This window comes from Corvus moneduloides, chromosome 1 (genome assembly GCF_009650955.1).
Source record: "Corvus moneduloides isolate bCorMon1 chromosome 1, bCorMon1.pri, whole genome shotgun sequence".
Classification (NCBI taxonomy): Eukaryota; Metazoa; Chordata; class Aves; order Passeriformes; family Corvidae; genus Corvus; species Corvus moneduloides.
In genome coordinates, this window is record NC_045476.1 from 162,135,474 (window position 1) to 162,159,294 (window position 23,821).

The 23,821-nt window shown below is 39.8% G+C and overlaps 1 protein-coding gene across 10 annotated transcripts in view; it reads right to left on the reverse strand.

Moving 5' to 3' along the window:
• Positions 1–23,821, reverse strand: part of TRAPPC9 (trafficking protein particle complex 9) — a 480,517-nt gene that overhangs the window by 436,727 nt on the left and 19,969 nt on the right. For all 10 annotated transcript variants that reach the window (XR_004244481.1, XM_032134195.1, XM_032134121.1 and 7 more), the window contains 4 exons: positions 23,475–23,596; positions 21,664–21,789; positions 15,784–16,000; positions 13,471–13,614 (listed from right to left, as the gene is read on the reverse strand). Coding sequence is in view for 9 of the 10 variants with exons in the window: in XM_032134195.1 (XP_031990086.1) it covers positions 13,471–13,614; positions 15,784–16,000; positions 21,664–21,789; positions 23,475–23,596 (609 nt within the window). In the remaining variant the exon portion in view is untranslated. The remainder of the gene's footprint in view (positions 1–13,470; positions 13,615–15,783; positions 16,001–21,663; positions 21,790–23,474; positions 23,597–23,821) is intronic.

A 23,821-nucleotide genomic window follows, 5' to 3' on the forward strand; every position in this document is an offset into this window, starting at 1 on the left:
TCTAGGAAATACTTAAAAGATCAAAATACTCAATGATAAAACTAAATAGGAAAGGGGAGGGTGATAACAAGTAGTTATCACTAGTAGTACCAAAAAAACTGCTTAGACAGGTGTACTGGGTAATGCAGCAAGCTTTTGGTAGCAAGAGGTGGCCTTTGGGGAAGACACCAGGGTATCTCCATGATAGAGCCCATTCCAGCCAACTCCAAAACAAATCTGCTGCTGCCCAAAGCTGGGCCAATTGGTTATGCTGGTGACACCTCTTTGAGAACATATTTAAGAAAGGGTAAAAAATGCTGCACAGCAGCTGTGAGAAGGAGGAGTGAGAAAAATGTGAAAGAAACATCCTGTAAACCATGCCAAAAGTACCAAAACCTGTCTAAAACACCATCTTGGCCCTTGAAAAGCGCAAACATCCAGCAATGCTTGTACTGCCCACATCAATCCAGCTTGGTCTGTGAGTTCTACAGCCACAAGTACACACTCCTTCAAAGCAAATAAACATTGATTATAATCCCCTTCACTATGGAATTAATGCCACATAACTGACAAATTGCCTTGTTTGTATTTGTGTTTCACTGAACAGTCTCTTGAGCCATTCCCCACATTTTAATTGCCTGTAGGAAATGTTCCCAAAACCACATTAATTAGACATCCACATACACTCAGAGCAGCACAGCACAGTCAGGAGTTGTCATGGTTCAAGGCTGAGTATTACCATCAAAATTTCAGGTTATTTGCCATATTAGGAGCAAGGGCACATAGTGCAAGCAGATTCCAGCGAGATGGAAATCTTCACAGCTACCAGACATGATGAAGGTAACACTACAGAATGTGCTTAATTGTGCTTGAAACCGAAGGTCTGTCATTCCAGAGCACTGGCTCATTCCCTAGTGTGACACATGCTCAAAGAAAGCAGGCTGCCATTTGTAAAAAGAATTTGTTTACAGATTTTTGAGTCGTGCGGTGATTCCATGGTAGCAGCTCCATATACTTTCTGGGAAGACAAAGCTAAACCAAACCATTTATCCATGTTGATGTGGTGTGAAGCACAGCTTTAAACACTGGCTGCCAGGCCAGCAGCTCTGTTCCTTTTCTTAGCACCATATCTCAGCCAAGATGCTGAAGGAATCCACATCAGCAGGACACAATGAGAAGTATTCACGATGCAAAAGAGCTGCCTGATCCTGCCCGAGAGCCAGTTCTGAAAGCAAACACTGGAGCCTTCTCCCTCGAGGAGCACCTCAGCTCCCTGATCTGTGTGGCCTAATGGTTGCCAAAAACCTGCTACAACAATTGCAGCTCTGAATTCTCACAGCTTCTGGCTGCCTGTCATTGTGTTCTGATAGAATCTCCTGGGAGGATGCATTGAACTCCTCAACCGCCTTCCTGACCCACAATTAGGAGATTTCTGTGACTGTTATCACCAGCACTTACCTTTTCAAAGAGACAAAAACCAGCTGCTCTTGGAGGTCTTTACCCATCTGGTGCCTTCATGCTTGTACAGATCAGCAGGAAGGCAACCACCACTTGATCCTGTGACCTGTGAATTCATCTCAACAGCTTTAAAAGCCTGTCCTGCAGCTGGGAGCACTACTGGATACTGTTGTGTAGGTATTAGAGACTCATTTACTGAGTGAGGAGTGACAGCTTATTTTCTCATCTGGATTAACTATGTTCACAATTTTTTTCCCCGCAGTTTCTCTCCAGACTCACTGAAAGACCAGGATCACAGAATGGCTGTAACCAAATAAAGCTGAGCAAAGCCACTGTCAGCACTGGCACTCGAACACATTCTGCTCAGTTTGATCAGTATAACCCCATGGTAGTTTCCCCATTGCGTACCAAATTGGTTTTGACTGCTTCTGACCACCGGAAATGTAGCAAGTCCACCCATATTCTTGGAATTTCATTGCTTAACTACTTCACAACAACATAACGAGCATTGGGTTTGTGTCCAAGCTGCTTCAAACCTTCTTCTAATATGAGAACACAAAAATCTGAGAGCTTCAGGAGCACAGTCAGAAACCATTAGTGATTGAAAGCTACTAAATGTGAAAAAGACAACTTTCTCCTCATTTCACAGTCATGTGGAGCAGTATTTCACAATAATGGAGCCACTGAAAAAATCAGACCAGGACAGGACAGAAGGTCAGTTATAGACTAACATTTTTAAGCCCTTTAGCAACTGTGATTTAACAGTATCACACAAACAGCAGTTCATGTCTTGGCAGATAACACAGAAAATGAGAACACAATTGCTTTAACTGTAGATTTTAGCTCTTTAATATTTGAAAAAATTTAAAACAGCTGTACTCAGATTCAGGCACTACCCATTGAACACTAAAGCAAATAGTAAAAATGCAGCATTTGTTCTTTGGCAACAACTGGTTGAAGTTGTGTTGATCAAATCATGGTGTCCCTTGCAGTACACCTAGAGCCAAGTGGAATAAAGAAAGGGAACATTTCATGTCTGACCCACCAATCACATTGGAACAACTTCATTTCCTCATGCAGCTCACTAAAATATTGAAAACAAATAGCTAAATACCTTCTGACTTCAATTTTACCTCAGTGATAGGCGCAGAATCAACATTTTAACAAAAGCCCTCATTGCCCAGGGTGCTTTGTGCTGGCTGAGATTTTTCCTTCTCCCTTGAAAACACTGAATAATGGTCACAAAGAAGAAGTCTGAGGGGCGTTCCTGCAGCAGTCCCAACCCAACTCTTTCAGGAAAGACTCAAACATTTCCTTAATAAATTAATAGTAATATATAACAAGACGGAAAAGTCAGTCTAATGACAGAAAAAAAAAAAAGAGAAAAAGTAGTTTTTGCACCCATAAACATAGATATGGCCTTCCAGTGCCTAAAGGGAGCCTACAAGAAAGATGGAGAGAGACTTTTTATAAGAGCATGTAGTGACAGGACAAGGAGAAATGGATTCAGACTGACAGAGGGCAAGTTTAGATAAGGTATTAGGAAAAAACTAGTTACTGAGGGTGGTGAGGCCCTCGCACAGGTTGCCCAGAGAAGCTGTGGCTGTCCTATCCCTGGAAGTGTTCAGGGCCAGGTTGGATGGGACTTGGAGCCACCTGGTCTAGGGGAAGGTGTCCCTGCCCATGGCAGGGATGATCTTTAATGTCCATCCCAACCCAAACTATTCTGTGATATTTCCTTCACACACACACAAAAAATGAAAATTACCTGGTGAGCCTTTTGACAACTAGATAAGAAAAAAAGTCTGTATCTGCTTCCCTACTATCAAGACACAGTGTATTGTCTAAAGAATTTCAAAAAGGCCACAAACTACATTAAGACCCTCACAAAAGCAGCAGTGTAAGTTGAGTATTCACGGACAGCAACCACCACACACTTTTTACTCTGCAGTTAATCACAGATTGCAGGGGTGTGCAAAGCTCCTCAGACCCTTTCAGGTAGTGCCCGAGCTCTGGTTGGGGCAGATGCAGACGGACAGGGAGCACCACATTTGTGTATTCAGGCCATCCCCCTTCCCAAGCTCGACCAGGACAGAGGTGTGAGCAAAGCACCTCAGCAAGACCTGCACGATCAATCCACTCCTGCAGCACTTGGGCTGTGGGAGCTCAGCAGAACAGAGCAGCTCATCTGCAGGCAGCACCACCTGCTTTTCCACCCCATTAACTCTGATGGGGATTGGGTGATGGCACTTTCTACAGTTTTAGTAACAAACAGCACCTCTAATATTTTTCTGAAAAATACATGGAGCAAGAAACCACAACTTCAAACTGCTCAGAAATCTGATACTTGAACAAGCTGCTTTGAAAGCAACACAGGAACCCTGGGTGTTCATCCCAACATTGTCTAGTGCAATAAATGTGTGTGTTCCCGACACAGACTCCAAAGCTGTTCTTACGAAGAAAGGCACTGGCAGTCAGCAGAGAGTATGAATCCCATTTCTTTAAGAAATCAAGCAACATAAATCTCTAAATAAACACAGCAGAGACAAATAAAATTCACTGTTTGACACAGAAAAGAGCAGAAACTACAGGAAAATAATTAATCTATGCTACCCAGAGATTAAGACCTCCTTTCATGAATAGAGCATCATGAACTATATTAAAGAGACTGACTCCATCCACACAAAGGATTCAGTTATTTGCTGTGTAATAGCTCATCTTCGAAAACTAAGTTCTCAATTTACTGCTAACTTTGCAGGAATGGGGAAGAAAATAGTATTTTAGACTAATAAAAATAGCTGTCTTTTAGAAGCAGAATGTTTTCAGCTTCTAAAGTGACTGCCACAGAGAAAAAGAATGGGAAGAGACTGACTAAACACATCACAGTCTTCCATTACAAGATTTTTAATAATTATTTAAAATGTGTACACATGAAGGCCCAGCCAGTTTGAACAAAAATATTTCTTGTTAAAACCTCATTTAAAAAATCAACATAGCTGAAGACAGAGTTCATAAAGACACCATTAAAATTTCAGTGTCTGGCTCTCCACCATATCTCAGAACTTCAGAAGTCTGCATGCATACTTTCAATACTAAAAAATATATTTTGTACACACAAAACCAGTCTGTAAACCACTGAAATCAGTAATAATTTTTTCATGTTAAGGAGTACCAGGAGTCCAACTTCTACACAAAGTGGAGTAAATTAGGCTCACTTCTATAATGATAAATGAAGTTAAGGACTGCTGCAAAGCTGCTGCTGGGCAAGGTAGGTTCTGTAAATATTCGCAGATACAATGGCACAACTGTTAAACACATCTGATTCTGGATTCTGTGTGGAAAGTCAGAGACAGAGGACGGGAAGAACAACACACTGATTTCTGCAGAACATTTTCCCCAATATACTGTTATACAACGTCACAGGAATTTAGCCAGGAAGGTTTACAAGGATTCGAAATTTTAATGCCTGCTTGAGAAAAGGATGGTTTAATTGTTGAAAAAGCTGAAAAACTGTCTGAAAACTTAAAACTCAAACATGGCAGCTCTCTCTCCTTACGTACAGTTGAGTTTTCCCATCCTTCTGTAAAAACATCTCTTCAGTATCACTCCTATCTTACTCATCTTTTCATAGCACATCCAATCACACTCAATGGACATCATATGGGGAAGTTCACTAAGGTACATGGATGATCCATTTTTAAACATGGATATTTCTTTTTCCATATAAAGTGCCAATTTCAATAGCAACCTTGATTCCAGTGCTTTAATTTTAATTTAGGGTGAGAGAGCAGTATTGAGTCTGTTAAATTTCATATAAAATGTATTTGAATTTTAGTAACATAGCACCTCCTAAAATAGCTTCCTTTGGTACAAAAAAATTAGCACTTAATAATACAGCACTAATTCTTCATGTCTTCATCTTGCCAATTAAAGCAGATCTTCCCCAAAGGAATTTTTTTTCTGGAATAAAAACATGGCAATGTGCCTCCATTTGCCCACCTGTATCTTTTCCCTCAATTAATTGAGGGAAATCAGACTTCTTCAAGATCAGAGCTGCCTACATGAAGACAGGAATTTTGGGCTAAAGCTCAAAGACTTCATTTTGTTCATGAGTGACCTTAAAAAAATTAACAGAATTTTTTTTGTCATAAAAAAGCACTATTTTACTGTAACAATTGATCTGCTGATTGTAGCCTAAGAATCTGGCTGTGGCATTGGCTGGAGTTTTTGTCTGTACCCCACTGACACTCAAGTCTAAGCAAAGGTAAATCACGTGTGAGACTTTCAGCTTTGTCTGTAATATTAAACATTTGATTCACAGTACTTAATTTTTTCCTTCATATAACATGAGACTTAAAAAATTGTTGCTTTTCATATCTATGAAAACGAATCTTTTATTCCTGTTGCTAGTTTACTCAGTTTACTCCATTGTACTTATTTATTCCATCTAAAAAAAATTCGAAGTCTAAAAGACATGTAATTCAGGAAAATAAATTACACCCTTTTAATAAAGCAGTTTGAGGGAAGTTATTTAATAAGTTGGCTTGTTGCTACAAAATACAAATTCCAGAGGGAGATTTTTAAAGGGCAGGAGTTCAAAAAAGCAGCAAGAAGTATCACATATTAACAACTTTTGGGAGAAGGAATACAAGAGTGAAGGTCATGGTACCATGATGAATAAGAGTTAATTGGCTTCTAAGGAGTTTCCTTTTACTTCATATACAATCTCCCAAGTCTTTTATTCCAACGCATCAGAAAGCATTTCCATTCAGGCTTTTTTAATATATTCATTCTTACACCACACTGTGCCACTGCTATACATCAAACACACGAGGTGACAAGTCTGTTTAATATATTTTTACACATACACACACGTACACTTATTTATATGTATGTACACAGGCAGGATATGACACTATGGTGAAGCTTCAAAATATTTCAAAGTAATGGCTAAGAACTACCCAGGCTGCTACAAATATTCCCTGGTAATTATACTGAAGATTTCCATCCTCATCCTGAAATCAGTTAATCTGAATATTATAAGACCAACCAAAGTAGCTCCATTTTGAAAGGTTTATTGGTTGGGCAAAACCAACTTGCAGGTACTTTGTCACCTAAAATACAACACCGTGCATTAAAACCAGTTCATCAGTGTCAGTTAAGTAAACCTGAGTTCAACTCTAAAGTTTTAACTTGCATTTATTCTCTGTTCAATCTGATTAAAGCATCATTCTTTTTAGCCCTTGCAATCAGTAACATTTACCTTTCTAAAAATTAATTTACATACTACAGATGATCCTATGAGAAATGCTGCCCTAATTTAAATGCAGTTTAAAGTATTTTAAGCATTGCAGCACAAAACAGAACTGTAGAGCAGAGCAGTTGGTGCCTTCATCACACAGCTCTGGGGGATTACCTGTGACAGCATCAGCAGACTCTCTAAGAGCACGTTTCCAACACAGGATCTCTTACTCTCCACTCTCAAGTAACATTATCACAGTCAAGTCTACTCTAGAAACTCTTCTAAACAACCAACTCAGCAACAAATTGTGATATTGTCACTTTTGCCAGTTCCCGAATAGCTTACATCTGTTTTGACAAGCGCTGCTTTGGGCTGGGGTAGAGTTAATTTTCTTCACAGTAGCTGGGCTGGGGCTGTGTTTTGGATTTGTGCTGAAAACTGTTGATAATACAGGGATGATTTGGTTATTGCTGAGCACATGACTGCGAATCTCCTTCCTCAACACCCTAAACTCATTCACTTATTGTTTTTATCTCTTCTAATCATTAATGAATTAATGTACCAATAGCTGTTGTTTGGTTTGGTTTGGTTTTTTGTTTTTCCTTTTTAATTCGGGAACACTGTATTAACTAAATCACACTCATTTAAATGCTCCATCATTCCCTGAAAATAAGTCATGCTTCAAAGATGTTCCAACCTCTTCCTATTATATCACAATTATCCAAACACCTACTACTATTTACTAGAGCTTCTGAGTACTGAGGCCAAATTTACTGAACTCCAGAGGGGTTCAAAGGATGGAATTTGATTTACCTCACTTCAAGAGAAGTATCAATGACAAGGGTCACTTAGTCAGTATTGAGACGGCCATGGATGCATAAGGGGAGTGATGAATCTTGTAAAGAGAACCACTGGCATGGCCAGGGTCATTAGGAAGACTATGACATTGATGTATCAGTTGGAAGAACTTCCATCTCTCCCTGAACTCTTAAAAAAATACAGCAATACACTTGCCATTTGTAATTTTAAAGTGAGGATAAAAACAAGTTTAAGAAATTAACTGCAACTGTAGTTCAGCTGTTTAAAATTAAAATGCTTTTGGCATCTTTGAACCTTATCTGATACCTGAAATTTATTACTACTCATTTTACAGTTCAGATCACTCCCTATCATAAACCACTTCTAATTACATTTCAAAATAATTTCACAGATTTATTCCCTGTAGAGGAAGGACCAGCACTGGAATCTTCTTTCCTAAGCAAAAAATGTTGATCCAAATTTTCTGACACAGCTCAATCTTCCCTGAGTGTCTCTTTCCATACCTCAATTATCCTTCAGTTCTGGCAGGCTTCCTGCTTCTGTGTGAAGTTACTATTTTTCATGAGTTGAGCAAGTTACACCTCAAAATCTTTTCTGGGCTTATGTCTTTATTTGTAATATTTATAATCTTGTTTCCTCTAACCTAAATATGAAAAACAGGAGAAAAAAAGGAAGAGCAACATTATGAGAATAGGCAGGAGAAGTGGCAAACGGGAGAAATGGTGAGCAACCAGCTCAAACTGAAATGAGCTGGAACGCTCAACAACTCTGGCTACAGCTCTGTAAACATGGGGAAATGAGAAAGTCACAGCAAGACAAGAGCAAGAGAACAGGAGGCAGTGAGGTGAACAGAGTCGCAAGCTGCTCCCAGCAGTCCCTCAAAAAAAGATGCAGTTTTAAATCATTCCATGCCCAAAACTAATTTATAGGCTCATAGGCTATTCCTATCCCCGGCTCCACTGAAATGCCATTTAGTCCCATCTCTGCAGGGAGGTAAAACCCACCAAGTGTCTGTGCAGCTTCACTTCAATTTCCCAGGTCTGGACGGAAATTCAGGACGACGTTACAGTTTTAAGTAAAGATCCTCAGAAATTGAGTCTCGTCCTTACGGCTGCTGGGCAGGAGGGCTACAAAGGGTTAAAGTCATTTCCACATTCACTTGTGGTCTAGCTGTCAATTTTCATGAGCCCAGTTTAATATTCTTCCTTATTTCCCATACTTCTACATAGCAATTTGAAATTTAAATGACACTGAGGGGATGCATATGCAATCTGTTCTATAAATAAAAATGTCTAAAATACTGCATAATTTCCTCTTTCAAACTGCAAGATCGAAAGACATATTTTAAGAGTTGTAAGACACCACATCTGACATCATCAAACTATGCTTAGTCCCGGCTTAACCATAATTTCTGAAGATAAACAAGGTTGGGAGTTTCTTTCTTAGATCAAACTCATCACTTCTTTGCAAAAGGCACATCCTCACCCTGGCAGCTGACATCTCACTCATCACTTGAGCACAGCAGGCTTGAAAGGAAAAAGTTTTGAAAGTGCTCTCAGATTAATGGTGAGAAGTCCCTTGCCTACCAAGAAGTCCAAGCTGTCAAGGCATCGAGGTGGCCTGCCCAGCCAACACTGACAAGTCCATCCCAACTCATCTAGAGGATGAGGGGAACTGAAACAGCATTCAGCAGAAATTTGGGCAGAAATTCTTCATCAGTTACAATGATCTCACTACAGGCTGAGAAAAAGCACCTTTCTTCAATCCAGTGATTTAAGAATCAGCCACACAGAGGAAGGACAGAAAGGCACATCAGGATATTTTGGGAAGTACTGTTCTCTCCATCACCTACAGCTCAAGAGTAATCCAAACCCCTGGTCAACAGATGAAAAATTGCTTCTGCATGTTTAATGCAGAATCATCACAGAATCAGTAGTTTAATTCATTAAGTACTTGACAGAGCAGTTGGGATCTCAGATGTGAAGGCTGTCACCTCACCACAAGACTGGAAAGAACTCAAGTGCAGCAACAATAACCACAGGACAGGAAGATCTTGGCAGAGAAGCACTGAAAAGTGCACATTATTTCCCAAACAACAAAACAGAAGAACCTTGAAGGTCTTTAAGGAACTAGCCACCTCCCTGCTCCTCCCCCCCAAAAAAAAAAGAAAAAAAAAAAAAAAATAGAATACTCCTAGTTTCATCCCATGCTATGCATGGTGGGTGAGAAAAGGTCGCCTCAGCACAAGATCCTTGCCACAGAAACAAAGAGCAGGAATGACAGCTAGAAACCTGCTGAACGTCTGAAAGACTATGAGCTTGCACGGATGAGGGACAGTCCTGATCCACTTAAGGTGAGGAGAGGCAAGTTTTGCCTTAATCCACAACTGCAGGAAGGAATAGGGTTCTAAACATACCCAAAAGTGGGATTAAAACACAAATGAAATTAAATGTTGGGATCCAAAGCACTAACTTTTTTCATAAAAGAGGAAAGAAAGAACAGAAAAGTAGGAAAATGCCAAGAATGATGAGGAGCACAGGAAAGGGGTTACCCCCACCACTGCTCCAGTGCTGGCCCCCAGAGTGCCATCCGGGAGATCTCCATGGGTGCCATGGGGCTTTCCCCGGGGTCCCTCCCAGAGCTGCCCAGCCAGGGAGCAGAGCCACAGCAGCAGCACCAGTGGGATGGGGCAAGAGCAGCCTCGCAGGAGCAGCCAGGGCAGCCAAGACAGTAAAGACTCCAACACTTTGTAGACCTCCCAGACTTTTGGAAGGTTGGGCACTTGCTTATGGAGGGTTTTGAGAGTGGCAACCTCCCGTTCAGTCACAGCACATCTTTGATGATCTTCATCTCTGCTCCCCTAAAATCTGTCAGCTGCTCCTTGGTATCCAAGCCAAGTTCGCCTGATGTATCCAAAGTTTATTGCTCCCTCCCCTGGTGTATCAACTACAAGGTCTTTCAATGACCTTCAACAGGTGCCACGTTTTCTGAAGTAAAGCAGTTCACAGCTTTCGCTTTCAAACCTCAACTCTTCAAAAAGGCAATGGAGACACATTCCCAACTTTATACTCCTTCACCACAGGGACATGCTTTGGTGAGTGGACAGTCACATTTCCTTAGCAGCTGTTTCCAAATAGTTCTGTGTTTAGTGAGGCCCTAACAGATGAGCCAACTCAGAATTATTTGCACTCAGTGCATGTCACAGTCCTTTTAACTACTATGGATATTATCAGTAAAGAGCCACAATAAAAGAATGGCTTTTTTTCCAAATATCTGACATTACTCAATTCAAATTCACTGAGCTGTACACAGTTTTGTTTCAAAAAGTATTATGCAAAAGATAGGTTTAATTCCAAGCAACTTTGCAACTGCATATTTTAATTCTTATTTAAAGAAAGTGATTCTTAAGGGCTTGGTAACATTAAAACATAATGGCTTGAGATTAGAGGTTTATGCAGAATTTAGTACCTCTTTTTGCTTAGCAGAAGACTGCATTTTACATATTTATGTAACTAGCTTAATTTTGTATCAAATTTTTAGCTTCCATGTTGTTAAAATAGTGACTGACATCTCCTATTTACTTGATGATACTCTTTATTTAGCTTTGCCAGGCTGCATGGTTGGAGGTTCAAGTAAATTCAAGTAAACATAGACAAGTTGTATTTTAAAATGTGTCATTCAATTAAAACACTAAATTTTATTTTAAACACAAACGAGTTTTGACTATGCATTTGTGTTCCATTAATAGAAGCAAGAACTTCTAATTAATAGATCTAGATTTCACTGGAACAAGTAAATCTCATCTGCTGAATTTCTACTTGGAGAATAAATCTCTTTTTTCTGTTCTGTGAAGTCCCAGTATACCAACTTCAACTGAACTAGTAAATGAACAGAATTAGATTAAAAAACTAGAAAATATTCCTTTTCTGTGTCTAGAGGCAGCTAATCCTGAGAGAAAAAGGTTAGACGATCAAGTTCCAGTGACAAATGTTTAGCTGGTAACTTCCTCTCAGCTTAAGAGTTTTCACTTCTATTTATTCTAATTTTTACAATGACTTGCAAACTACCCAAACTTTAAATACAAGAATAGGATTTAGCAGATAATCAGTAACAAGCTTTAAAAATATGAAGTTTATTTAGGAAAGAAAACATTCAAAAAACTGACTTTTCAAAACAGTGAGTTTTCTTCCACCCTTGGTAACTGGTGACTTTCTATGCAGCATACAGAGGAACAGTAAAATCTTGGCACTCTTGAACTCCAATACCACTGCATTATTTCTGTTTTCTAATTAAACCTTCAATTGGTTAAGAAAATCTGGATGTTTCACTGTGATTATCAGAGAAAAATACTAATGACACCTTTTTAACAGTTTATAAGGAGAACAGTTCACAGTAAGTAAAACAGTAACATAACCCTCTGCCTTCAATTGTCTTGCTTTTGTTCTTTACCACAGCTCAAGACTGAAGGGTGTTTGTTGGTTTACTTTTTCCTAATATTCTGATGTTTTTAAAAGAACTATTTATTTAAAGTAATTTTTCTATGCTAAATGGACCCTTGCACAACATCAGGTTGGACTTGATGATCTTGGAGGCCTTTTGCAACCTTAATGATTCTATGGTCACACAGTACCAATCTCAGAAAAGTTACCAAAAAAATTACAAGCCAGAAATACATTTCTGGCACTGTCATCCACACTTCAGCTCCTTTGGAACACCACTCATCATGTCTGAGCAAGAGCATATCAATAAAATACATCAAACTCAACAGCAAGCTCTATTTTGGACGTATTCAGGAGAGAAGGAGAAAAAAATATTTTTCAAACACATGGGAGAACATTCAGTTTGATTTCTCAAAGGCACTAAATATCTCAGTTATTATAGGTCTTATGAAACCAGAGGCTTTACTCAGACATAAAATGTGTGAAGGCAAAAAACAAAAAAGTTGCTTTTCTTCAAGAGTTCAAACCTTTTTAGGATTAGGGATTAACAATGTCACATGTGGAGATGCAGAGTGGTAGAGCTTAAACCTTGTCTTCAGCACAACCTTCCATACACATCTTAACAAAGCTTCACTGTAAGTCCAGGAAAATCCAAGGACCTTTTAACAGCAAATAAGATCTACAGGCAGAAAGCACATTTAGTCCAGTTTATCCGTTTTAGTCCAGTTCCTCTCCTTCCTCCAGCACTGATTTGAGCCACTAAACAGAGGGAAAAAAATCAAGCAAAAACCTAAAGTTTGCCAATACAGTTCTTGGCTGCAGGAGTCACTAAGGGGAGACATGTGGCCATAACTGAAGGAGAAAAGAAAAAAAATAAACCCTATCCTTTTTCACTTCCATCCTCTTTATTGTAAACAAAGGAGTAACTGGAAAAAAATGCTTTTTTTTTACCTAGCTTACTGAGAAGCAAAACCAATTTTTAAAATCTTTCAGCACTAATTAAGATCACTGGTCTCACTGAGCTGGGTGATAGGTCAGTCTGGAATATTTTTCTTAAGAAATGTAATACAAACGTAACAGTTGTCACTTTTGGCTTTCCAGGTGATTCTGTAAATTCCCATTGCTGAAAATCATCCACAGACACTTTGCATTGTCAACCTTTGACAAATGTATTAAAATCCTGTTGAAATTTATTGCTGATTAAAAAAAAAAAAAGAAAGAAAGAAACTGAAGAAATGTAGAGAAATTTAAGGCCACTGTCCCAGTTAAACACTGTTTAACTCAGGTCCATCATGTTCATTCTCTACAAGTTAGAAATACAGAATGGTTTGGGTTGGAAAGGACCTTAAAGATCATCTAATTTCAACTCTCTGTTGACTGATTACCATCAACAACCCACCTCAGGCATACACAGAATTCCCCAACTTCTGTGCTCTCCATTACTTCTCCAATTAATTGTATTTCAAAACAGTCACATTATTTGACTGTGGGTCAATAGAAACTGCAAACACATTCTTCTGTAGAAAGTCATACCTTGGTCAGAAAGGAAATCCAGCATGGTCTGGAGCAGGAAGGAGAGATGCCTGACACACAGGGCAGGATTGCCCATTCTCCTGGAAGCATAGACAAGTTCATGGAGCAAACGCATCTGCACTGCAGCCCATCCCCTATGAGTTCCTGGAAAAAATGCAAGTATTTAATATATTTTAAACCTGGAAGTCATCACAAACCCATTCATTTTGGTTTTCTTCATATGCTAAGCAGTATTTTATGGCACTTACACCAATCACCCAAAGGTTGTTACAAATCCAAATCTTGTACTCAACACAAAAATTAGGATTGTGTTTGCTTGAATATCTAAACATGAAACCAATTTTTGTTTTATGTGCTTGTCTATCAACTAAGAAATGTACCATTAAAATGCAGAAGATGAAGTTAACACTTCCCAGAAACCAAAATGGTATGCAAAACCTTTGAAGTTTTATGTATTTTTTAAATTCTCTGGACAATGCACATGAGATTTCATACAGAAATTGAAATCATAGAAACATAGAATGGTTTGGACTGGGAGGGACCTTAAAGATCATCTATTTCCAACTCCCTGCCATGGGCAGGGACACCTTTCACTAGACCAGGTTGCTCTAAACCCCATCTAACCTGGCCTTGAACACTTCCAGGGATGAGGCAGCCACAGCTGCTCTGGGCACCCTGTGCCAGGGCCTCAGTACCCTCACAGTAAAGAATTTCTGCCTAATATCCAATCTAAACCTACTCTCTGTCAGTTTGAAGCCATTCCCCCTTGTCCTGTCAGTCCATGTCTTTGTAAAAAAAAAAAAAAACAACTTGTAATTCTTAACTCTCTTTAAAGATCAAGCAAGAGATATTTTCTCTAAATGCTTTCCTGACCAATAAAAGCACTAACACTTTAGAACACGAGGCACATATCCTGATTTTCAGTATTTAAAACTAAGTTTCAGACCATGAATTACTTCATATTTGCAGAGTATCTGTGGAAAGAATAAATAGATCATAACATAACCTTCCTTTCAGAACCATAATATGAAACACTCTTAATGAAGCTTAACCTGCTTTTAGTAGTAAGCAAGAGCAGTAATTTTTAAATAACAGATATTTCAAGAAGTGCAATACTTCATAAACTTCAACAGCCTTCCTTCTAATATCACCCATCAGCATTTGGCGAACTATTTTAGGAATATTTACTGCAACCAAACCTTGAGAGTTTATATTTTGAGAGTCTCATTATCTTTCATGTGTGAAATGTCATTTCTATCTTAGAGTGTACAGTGATCTTTCCATATGTCTCTAAAAGAGCCATTTTGGGGGTGAAAATCAGACAAAGCATTTCAGTGCAACATGAAGGAAAGGTAAAAATGAAAGATAAACACCAATCATGTCATTTTTTTGCCTTTTAAATCATCGTTTCTTGCAGAACTTCTACAACCTCTTCTCCCAACACAGTCCCATCCCAGACCACAGCATATTTTTCCCATCACATTCCTTCTTCCTAGATTAGATTCTCTGCATTTTTCCACCCAGTCCACGTGGCATTTTCTACCCCCCTCACATATAATTGGACTGCTAAATCGCAGCAGGTTAAAAAAAAACAACACTAACCATCCACAAATAAAGCTCAGCCCATCACTTCCTGCTCCTCTCCTGCAGTTACAACATTTAGGGAATGGTCCCCAAAACTGCTGCTATAGAACGCAACACAAAGTTTTGGAAAGGTTTATTCAAAAGGAGCTGCCAAGCAGCATTTTAGTTGTCTCTGATCTAATTTGTGGGAAAATGTGACCTACTTGACCCTGTTAATTACATTATATGTATGTATGTGTGTCTACATACAAAAATATGTAAAATAACCTTTATTTGTGTCTATATACAAAAATATGTAAAAGGCCTTTTAATCTTTCATTATAAGATCAAATAACTACAAAACCAGAAGAAATACAATTTCTGATGCCAACAGCTGAAGGCACTTTAATTGAAAAAAAATCCAAAATAATATATTGACCTTTTTATGTACTGAGAAGCATATTATCAAAACAAAGACATTTTTGAAAAACATTAGAAACGAAGTTTTTGTAAATAAAACAATTACTTCCTGCAAACAGGGAACCACAGCAACAGGTTCAGCAGTGGCTCACAGAAATTTGGAATTATTGGAAAAACATTAAGAGAAAGTGAAGGTACAGTGTTAAACAACTGCTTTATCTGTTGGAATTAGTTTCAGATTAGTAAATAATTTAGGTCTAGTATGAAATCTCTCAAGGAAATTATTATGGAAAGCCAGCTAAGTGCCCAACTGTGGTAATCCAAACTGACCTTTGCTGAAGTCCTGAGGGTCCAGGGAGAGGCTGTAGCCAGGCAGAGTCTCCAGCAGCAGCTTGTAGCAGGCCCTCCAGCCGGGCTCGGGGATGCTGGGGGCCGCGCACTGCATGGCTGCGATGCGCTTGAAAAACGCCGATTTGCGGTGGAAACCGATGCACTCGTAGAGCTCTGACAGGATGCTGTAACGCTGGATCTTCTCCTCTTCTGAGAGCTGGAGTTGGAAGGGAAAAGAGAAAAGGACTGGTTTTTAATCAAAGATTTCAAGTGCTGAGTTTTAAAAAACAAACAGGAGGCAAAACGCAGTAGCAGACATTGGCGCTGCAGAAGGCCAGGGATTTGCACACACCCAGGCATGACAGCTTCTACAGCCAGGAAAACTTAAGCTCGGTTCAGCTGTTAACAAAAACTGCAAAGATGGAGTTCTGCGGCTTCAACTTTATTTGTAAGTGGTACTAACAAGTAAACAGTGAAAACAGTAACAGCTAAACAGCTCCACATGGAATGGAAGATACTTAACATGACAGTCATGTGAATGAAAGGAGTGCACAAATATGCCACTTCCAAGATTTACTGATTCACTAAGATTTTCATCCCTTTAAGATTAAATCTAACCTTAAAATCTCAGGCTATGAAAGCAAGAAACTACTGTCTCAATTTTTATGTCTCTCATCTTGTAAACCACAAAATTTTCATTCCACTAAACTGTACTGTGATTTATACACTGTGAGACTGAATCACAGAATCGTAACATGGTTTAGGTTGCAAGGGACCTTAAATATCATCTTGTTCCACCCTCCTGCCACGGGCAGGAACATCTTTTTCTAGATCAGGTTGTTCCAAGCCCCGTCCAACCTGGCCTTGACACTCCCAGGAATGGGGCATCCACAGCTCCTCTGGCAAACCTGTGCCAGTGCCTCACCACTGCCTTGCATGAAGCAAGTTTTGGAGGGCAGCAGTGAGTTCAATGGGAGCTTTTCCCAACTATGTGAAAAATAATGTCAAAGTAGCAAAATGTCGTAGAAAGACACAGACCCAGGTTTCTTCACTGAGTCAAGTATTGTTACAGGCTGCCCAGGGACATGGTGGAGTCACCATCCCTGAAGGGCTTTAAAAGACATGTAGATGTGGCACTTGGGGACATGGTTTAGTGTTGGGCCTGGCAGTGCTGAGTTAATGATTTGCCTTGAGGTCTATTCCAACCTAAAGAATTCCATGATACATATGCACACTGCCAACAAGTGAGGTGGAATTTAGTTAAAGCTCCCTTAGGCTTAAAGTTGAAACAAACTTGGTAAGGAACTACCACCATGTGCTTCTTTAGCTTATCAGCGTATTGGCGTAAGTCACAGGCAACTTAATTCTTTTTGCCTCTGGCCTGGATGATAATCTTGCTTTGGAGTCAGCCAGCCAAGAAGAAACTGCCACAGAAACTCTGGATGATTCCTACTCTGTGTCCCAGGAACTAGCAGTGCAGACCAATGCTGACACCTAGTGCACAGGATATGGCACAATCAAAAGCAATGAGACATACTTTAAATTACTCTAAAGCTGCCAACACGTTTTGCAAAGGCGTTTCAAGTGACAAACTTCACCCAAAAATAGCCCTAAAGGACAGAAACAGCAATTCATTCTTCAAAACTGGAAGTATCAATCAGTGTGTTTAACTTCAGGCGCTTACAGGCTTGGACAGTCAAGGGAAGCTGCTCACCACACTGGCTGGCTTTTACATAAATCATTAGGTCTTGTAAGCAGAGCTTCAAAATGTCTTTTAGTCACTTAAGTCCTGATATAATTACAAAAAGTAGTCTGTTCTCAAAGGTCACTTCTAATTTTGGGCAAAGGGGTATGAGATATCAACAAGGAGTTTTCAGAGGGCACCACGACCTTCTCTGACAGTTCAAATCTTTGTACTTCAGGATATGAAGAGAGAGAGTAGCAAAGCATTTTAGAGAGTTTCAGACAATTTTTGAAGCTGAAGATGCTATTTTCTTCAGAACTGACAACAGAAGATGGTGAGAGATGCAAAAGTACCAGCCATCCCTGAAAAAGACCAAGCCCTGTACCAGGAATTGTGAAAAAAGGCAACTGCACCAAGGTGAACACTTTCAGAAATCAGTGCAGCTGGAAAGAACAGAAGGCACAAAAAGAAAATACAGAAAAATTTTAAAGAAGCTTATCAGAGTTCCCAAAAGCAATCACTCAGAAAGAACATGAGGTGTCACACTTTAGTTACCCATTTATGCCATTTTTAACACGCTAGAAAAATAAAAAATAAGGCAGCAGAGTTGAAAAGGGCACAAGCACATAGTCAGGAAATAAAGCAAAAAAGCTTTTAAAAGCCCTATCAAAAGCTATTCCTTAAATACAAATTCTGACAACGTTCACACACCTATGGCAACTAAATTCTTCAAGATAAGGAAAGACAGAGTCATGCTATTTAGGTAGCCAAGAGCACTCACTAATAATTGGAACTATGAGAGAGGCAGCAGATTCCTAGAAAGTTTTATTTTCATCATATGTAAGTTTTTAACACTGTTACACAACTTGTTGCTTAATGGTTGTTCCCAAAGTTATTCAAGCATTTCCCTCAGTTGCAGGAAACTGTTTTTTCATCACCACAAAGACAGCAAAATTGCATTTTCCCCGAGCACACACAGTTATGTGCTACCATTCAGGAATTTAAAAGAAGAGAAAAGGAGAAAAAACCCACACAGATACTCCAAGTAATTAATTCTGGGAAGACTGCAGCAGGCATTCTGCATGCCATGGATGTAGCATTCACAAACATCTTTCCAGACCCTACAAATTTATTAAAGCTTAATGCCTGTAAAGTGGCTGCAAAACAGCCACCACCTGAAGCACAGCATCATTTCCACCTGGTTAATTTTTATTTAACTGCTCTACCAAACCAAGTTACAACTGCACCTGGAAAGGCTGTAGGTCACTATTCAAGTAATAGAGCCGGTTTTTTCTAAGGCGTGTTTCAGGACAGGCTTTCAAGAACGCAGCTTTTTATTTGTTTTTTAATTATTCCTTACTACATTAAAATTTTATAATCTCACTTTCTCTGTAATTATATTTTATAATTTATTCCTCATAACTGGATGCAAAGTTAAGTCTTATTACCCTGCAGCTCATCAGAAAATACCAGTACATAATATTACTAGACTGAGTATGGAATTGAATTTATGGATAGGAACTAGTTTTCCTGTTTATGAGTCTTACACTTTAACCTGTGAGGTGTTTTTACTGCTGTAGAATATTGGTTGTGCTAGTGTTCTACTTACCTGCAAGTGAAAAACACTGTCCTACAGTTTATTCCCTCAGCTATCACAGGATGACTCCTCCTCTGAGTTAGTCCAAATCATAAATACAACTATTATTTGTTTCCATTTTATACAGTAAATTTTTAAAAGCTGTAAATAAAATTCTCAGCCATACCTCTCTATGGAAAATGCATTTCCCAGCCCTGGGGAAAGCCCAGGAAAGATTATCCTACTCTTATTTCACATAATAATGCGACATTGCTCCCCAGCCACACAGAGATCCCAGTCTGTACTGGTTTAGGCTGTACTGGTTGCAAGTTCACTGGCAGCTTAGGGCATGTTTTTCATGTTGCCAACGTTTGTGCTTGTGTATTATTAAGCAATAGCTATCAGCTGTTGAAGTGACAAGTACTTTGCCATTTACTGGGTGTTGGGGGTTAGGATTTTTTTCCTTTTGTTTCTTTCTCTCATGGAATTTTGTCCCATCTGTTGCTAAGAGACAACAACAACCGGCACTCAAGAGAGACAGAAGAAATGGCCAAGGCTGGGGAAGGGTGCAGCTGTCTCCTTTCTTACCTGGGGGTTTCCTCTTTGCAAGGGCAAAGATACCCTGAGATTTTGGCCGGGAGGTGAGGGGCTGGGCTCAGCTCCTTGCTCTCTCTCGGCATCGGAGGAGAGACAGGCTGTGGTCGCTGTGGGAAGAATTCGCCACTACTGCGGGGTTCCGTCTCCTGCTGTCTTCTCCTACCATGAGTGGAGCTTCGCTGGTTAGATCAGCTGTTGTACTGGGTCTGACTGGAAAGGACCCTCACCATCTATTCAGGTACCTTGGGAAAACCAGGGACCCCGACCCTCTCCCCCTTCCCAGAGGGCGCATCTCCCAGGCTCCTTGCGACAGCTGCTGCAGAGGAGCCTGGCTGCTGCTGCTGCTGCGCAGCCCCGCTGCTTTCTGCCACTGCCTCGGCTTTTTTGCTGCACTCTAACCCAGCACCCCGTGTCCACCCAACCCCCGCGGCTCCTGCTGAGGCTGTGGAGTTTTCTGTTTGTTACTCCGGGGTCTGCTTGTCCCTGCCGTCCTACCTCCACTCCGGGGCTCCTGCTGCAGCCCCTCTCCCCACCCAGCGTGCCCACCATGACCCCGTCAGGGAGACACGGCCGAGCTCGCGCACAGCGCCCCCTGCAGGCGCGGGGGGAATCACCGCACCCGCCCTGCCCGGCCGGGAGCCACCAGCGCCCCCGCCGGCTGCGAGCGGAACTGCACCCGAGGGGAAAGGGCCCGACCGCCGAGCGAGGCCGGCACTGGGTTTCTGGGTTGGTTTGTTGTTGCTGCTGTTGTTGTTGTTTGTTTGCCTTGTTATACACAAATATATATGTATGTATTAGTAAAGGACTGTTACTCCTTTTCCCATATCTTTGCCTGAAAGCTCCGTAATTTCGGACTATAATAATTTGGAGGGAAGGGGGTCACATTTTCTTTTCCTTCCTTGACAGACACCTCCCTTTCAAACCAAGACACTATGTCTTACATTTTTCTTCCGATAAAAAGTGGAAGTTGCAGTATCAGCGGTGTCAGGGAGAAAAATGGCAGTAATTGCTTCCAGAAAAAGAAAAAACAACAATTTTGGAGTTTGCAGGCAACAAGAATAACAGCACTAGAACAGGACAGGTGAACAAAAAAGGGTGCAGAACTGCCAGCAAAAAAACAGGTTACAGAGTCAAAGAGAAGGCACTTAGCGCTACAAGGATAATGGCAATTAAGGGACTCTGTAACAAAATTGATGAGTTTTATGACAGCTTATCAATTAAATAATGTCTCATTTACACTTTGTTAGAAAATTGATGCCAAAGAAAGGATTCTCTGCAAATGAAAGAAAGTATTCTACCCCCATCATATATTTGCTGTCCCTGCCTGGTGCTTAATAAGGTCAATGGTGTGGACTTAAACTGCTCATCTTACCAAGATGTAATGAGCAAAAATCAGTAAGAAACCTAACAACTTTTTATTAGTTCTTTCAAACACAGCAGTCTCTCTGTAAGCAGTGACACTAAGCTTGAGACACTGATCAAGTGTTAATGTTGTTTTGTGGTGACACTGAGCACTTTCCCCACAGTTCCAAACACTGATTTCCCCCCTGAATTCCTTTCTGATTTGGCTTAATTAAGACTTTGCACTACACAACAAAGATTCAGTTGATTAAGAACACTAATCAGACCCTTCAGCTCATTCTGCAACAGGCCATTCCTGATTTGTTCAGTTTCACTGAAGGAGATGCAATCAAGAAAATTTTAAAAATCCAATGCAGATCAGTCCCCCGCAGCTGTTTTTCCTTAATACAACATCACAAGAGAACAACTATGGATTTTTTTTACCTTCACAAGGGAGAACAAGCAAGAGAGTCTTTAATCTCAAACTAAGTCCTCATGTTTTTAGATGAACTGTCAATACCTTGCAAACCAGACTCACAGATGTGAAAATCCTCAGAAGTCAAGCTCTCATCAGAAGGAAGGCAGTGATACAGAAAATAAACTGGAGTCTCCTGAGTCTAAGTAACTTTCAGTAAATTCTGTTGAATGACCAAGAAAAAAATAACTGGACTTTCCAACTGACCTGCCGAAGGTTGATATAAACTGCATTTTGCAGAAACTCAGAGGCTTCCATGCTCCTCTTCTGTATTGCCAGGACTCTCACTGCCTTCACGCAAGCTTCCAGTTCAATCACACCAGCGTTCTTGTACTTGGAGAGGGAGAAAATTAAAATAATATTGAAGTATTGCACCCGTTAGATTTTATAAGCATTTCTGCTCAGCACATAAATCAGCTGTCACATTGTCCAAACCCAGCAATTCCTTAATGCTAATGACTACAGTGTTAAATTATCAACATATGCCCAAGTGAAAATTAAGGTGTCATCTAAAATATTATTATGCAAAACAAGCATTTTCAGCCTCTTCACTCACTTCTCTTGAGACACAGCACAGCTTCAGTCTGAAAGTTCAGATAAGGAGAAACTCTGGGACTACTGGTACCCTTTGGGATAACCTCATATAAATGGTTGGTTGTGGGTGTTGCGTCTGCAAATAAATTCTACCTTCACGGTGCAAATATTTTTATTACTGCATCCATTTTCTCTTTAGTTAAAACAATATTCCTGACGACCAGAGAATTAGAAACCAATCTGAGTGTTCCAGTATCTGTTTGCAAAACCTTTGCTGTAAACGACTGTTAAGTGATTTAGCTTGCTTAAGGAAGGTAAAGAGACAATGCAGATGCCCACGGAACTGTTTGTGCTCAGATAACAAACAGGCAATTTTCTAGCCAGACAATCTGATCTGGTGATTTCCTCAAACAACACTGATACTGGATATTCGATTTGGCCCACCTCCTGCTGAAGTTAAGCTCTTTTCAGGTATTTATATCTGAAAACTAATGGGGGAAAGCAAGCTCATAACAAAATGCAAGAGTTACGCCAGCAAAGCTGTCCCATATTCCTCTCTCATGCATTTATATTGGCAAAAGCAAATCACTGGAGATTTAATCTATTTTAGAAAGTGCTACAAAAGTTTTTTCAGCTCAGTGAGAACACAGGAAATATGTAGAAAGTGCTGCTTCCTCAGCATTAGAGCAAGGAGTTACTCTGTCTGTAGGTCTAGAACAGACAGAAGGTAACTGCTCATCTTGCAGGGTTATAAATCAGTCCTGGCACAAAGCTTTTTGTTATTTCAAGTGAAGCTGCAGTGAAGCACAGTTGTTACTTGTTGAGAGCATAGTGCATATTATAAATAAACAAAATATAAATATCCTGCCCTAAGCCCAACAAAGTCCAATAATTTTATACTTCTAGAGACATGATACTCTTTCTAGATGAGCAAGGTACCCTTAAGGTAACATTAAAAAGCTGAGTGCATCCTTGACAATTACTGTTTTATTGAACGATTCAAATTTATCTGACACTATGCCCAGAACTATCACCTTTAATTGCTCCTGATCATAAATTAACTCATGCACACAACTGAACCTGTTTCATTTGGAGAGTCTCCCTTCAACTTGGACATGAAAATGCCTGTAATAAATATTTACAAGCTTAGTCTAAAGATACTTGAAAATACCTGAAATTAAAAAGTTGTTAAATAACTCCACTGCAATACAATTAAACTTAGCTTTACTGTTGATGTGGACACTGAGCCTCTATTTTCACGGTACAAAATAATTCTTTTTCTTTTCCTATTATGAATGTACACATTAAGATCCTTTACCATATCAGGCTCTGAGCATTTGCACAAAAACCTAAAAATTCCTCCAGGAGAGCTGGAAACTGTTTTACAAATTTCACTGCTTTAGAAGATCTTCCAAAACCAAAGCCACAGAAGTTCACTGTCGAAAAGAACCTCAGTGATTTTTTTTTTTAATAACCAGGATTACCTTGCCATAGTAAGAAATGGCTTCTTTATATTTTTCTATGATGTCTTCAGGACTAAGGCAGTTCTTGGCACGTCCTATCTCAGCACTGGTATCTGCATTTATCCCGTTGGAAGTCAGAGCACCTAGAACAGAACAAGGTCAGAAATGAGCACAATGACTCTTGGCAAATGCTAAATACCTAAAAAGCAAACTAGGGTATGTTGTAGGTTTGACATAGAATACACAAAGTACACTTGCCCCACGTAGAAAGAAAGGAAATAATCTCTCACTTAATAAAAACCAAATATATTCATGATTTTTAGCACTTATCTGAGTGTTTATGAATAAAGTAACAGATTGCTAAAATT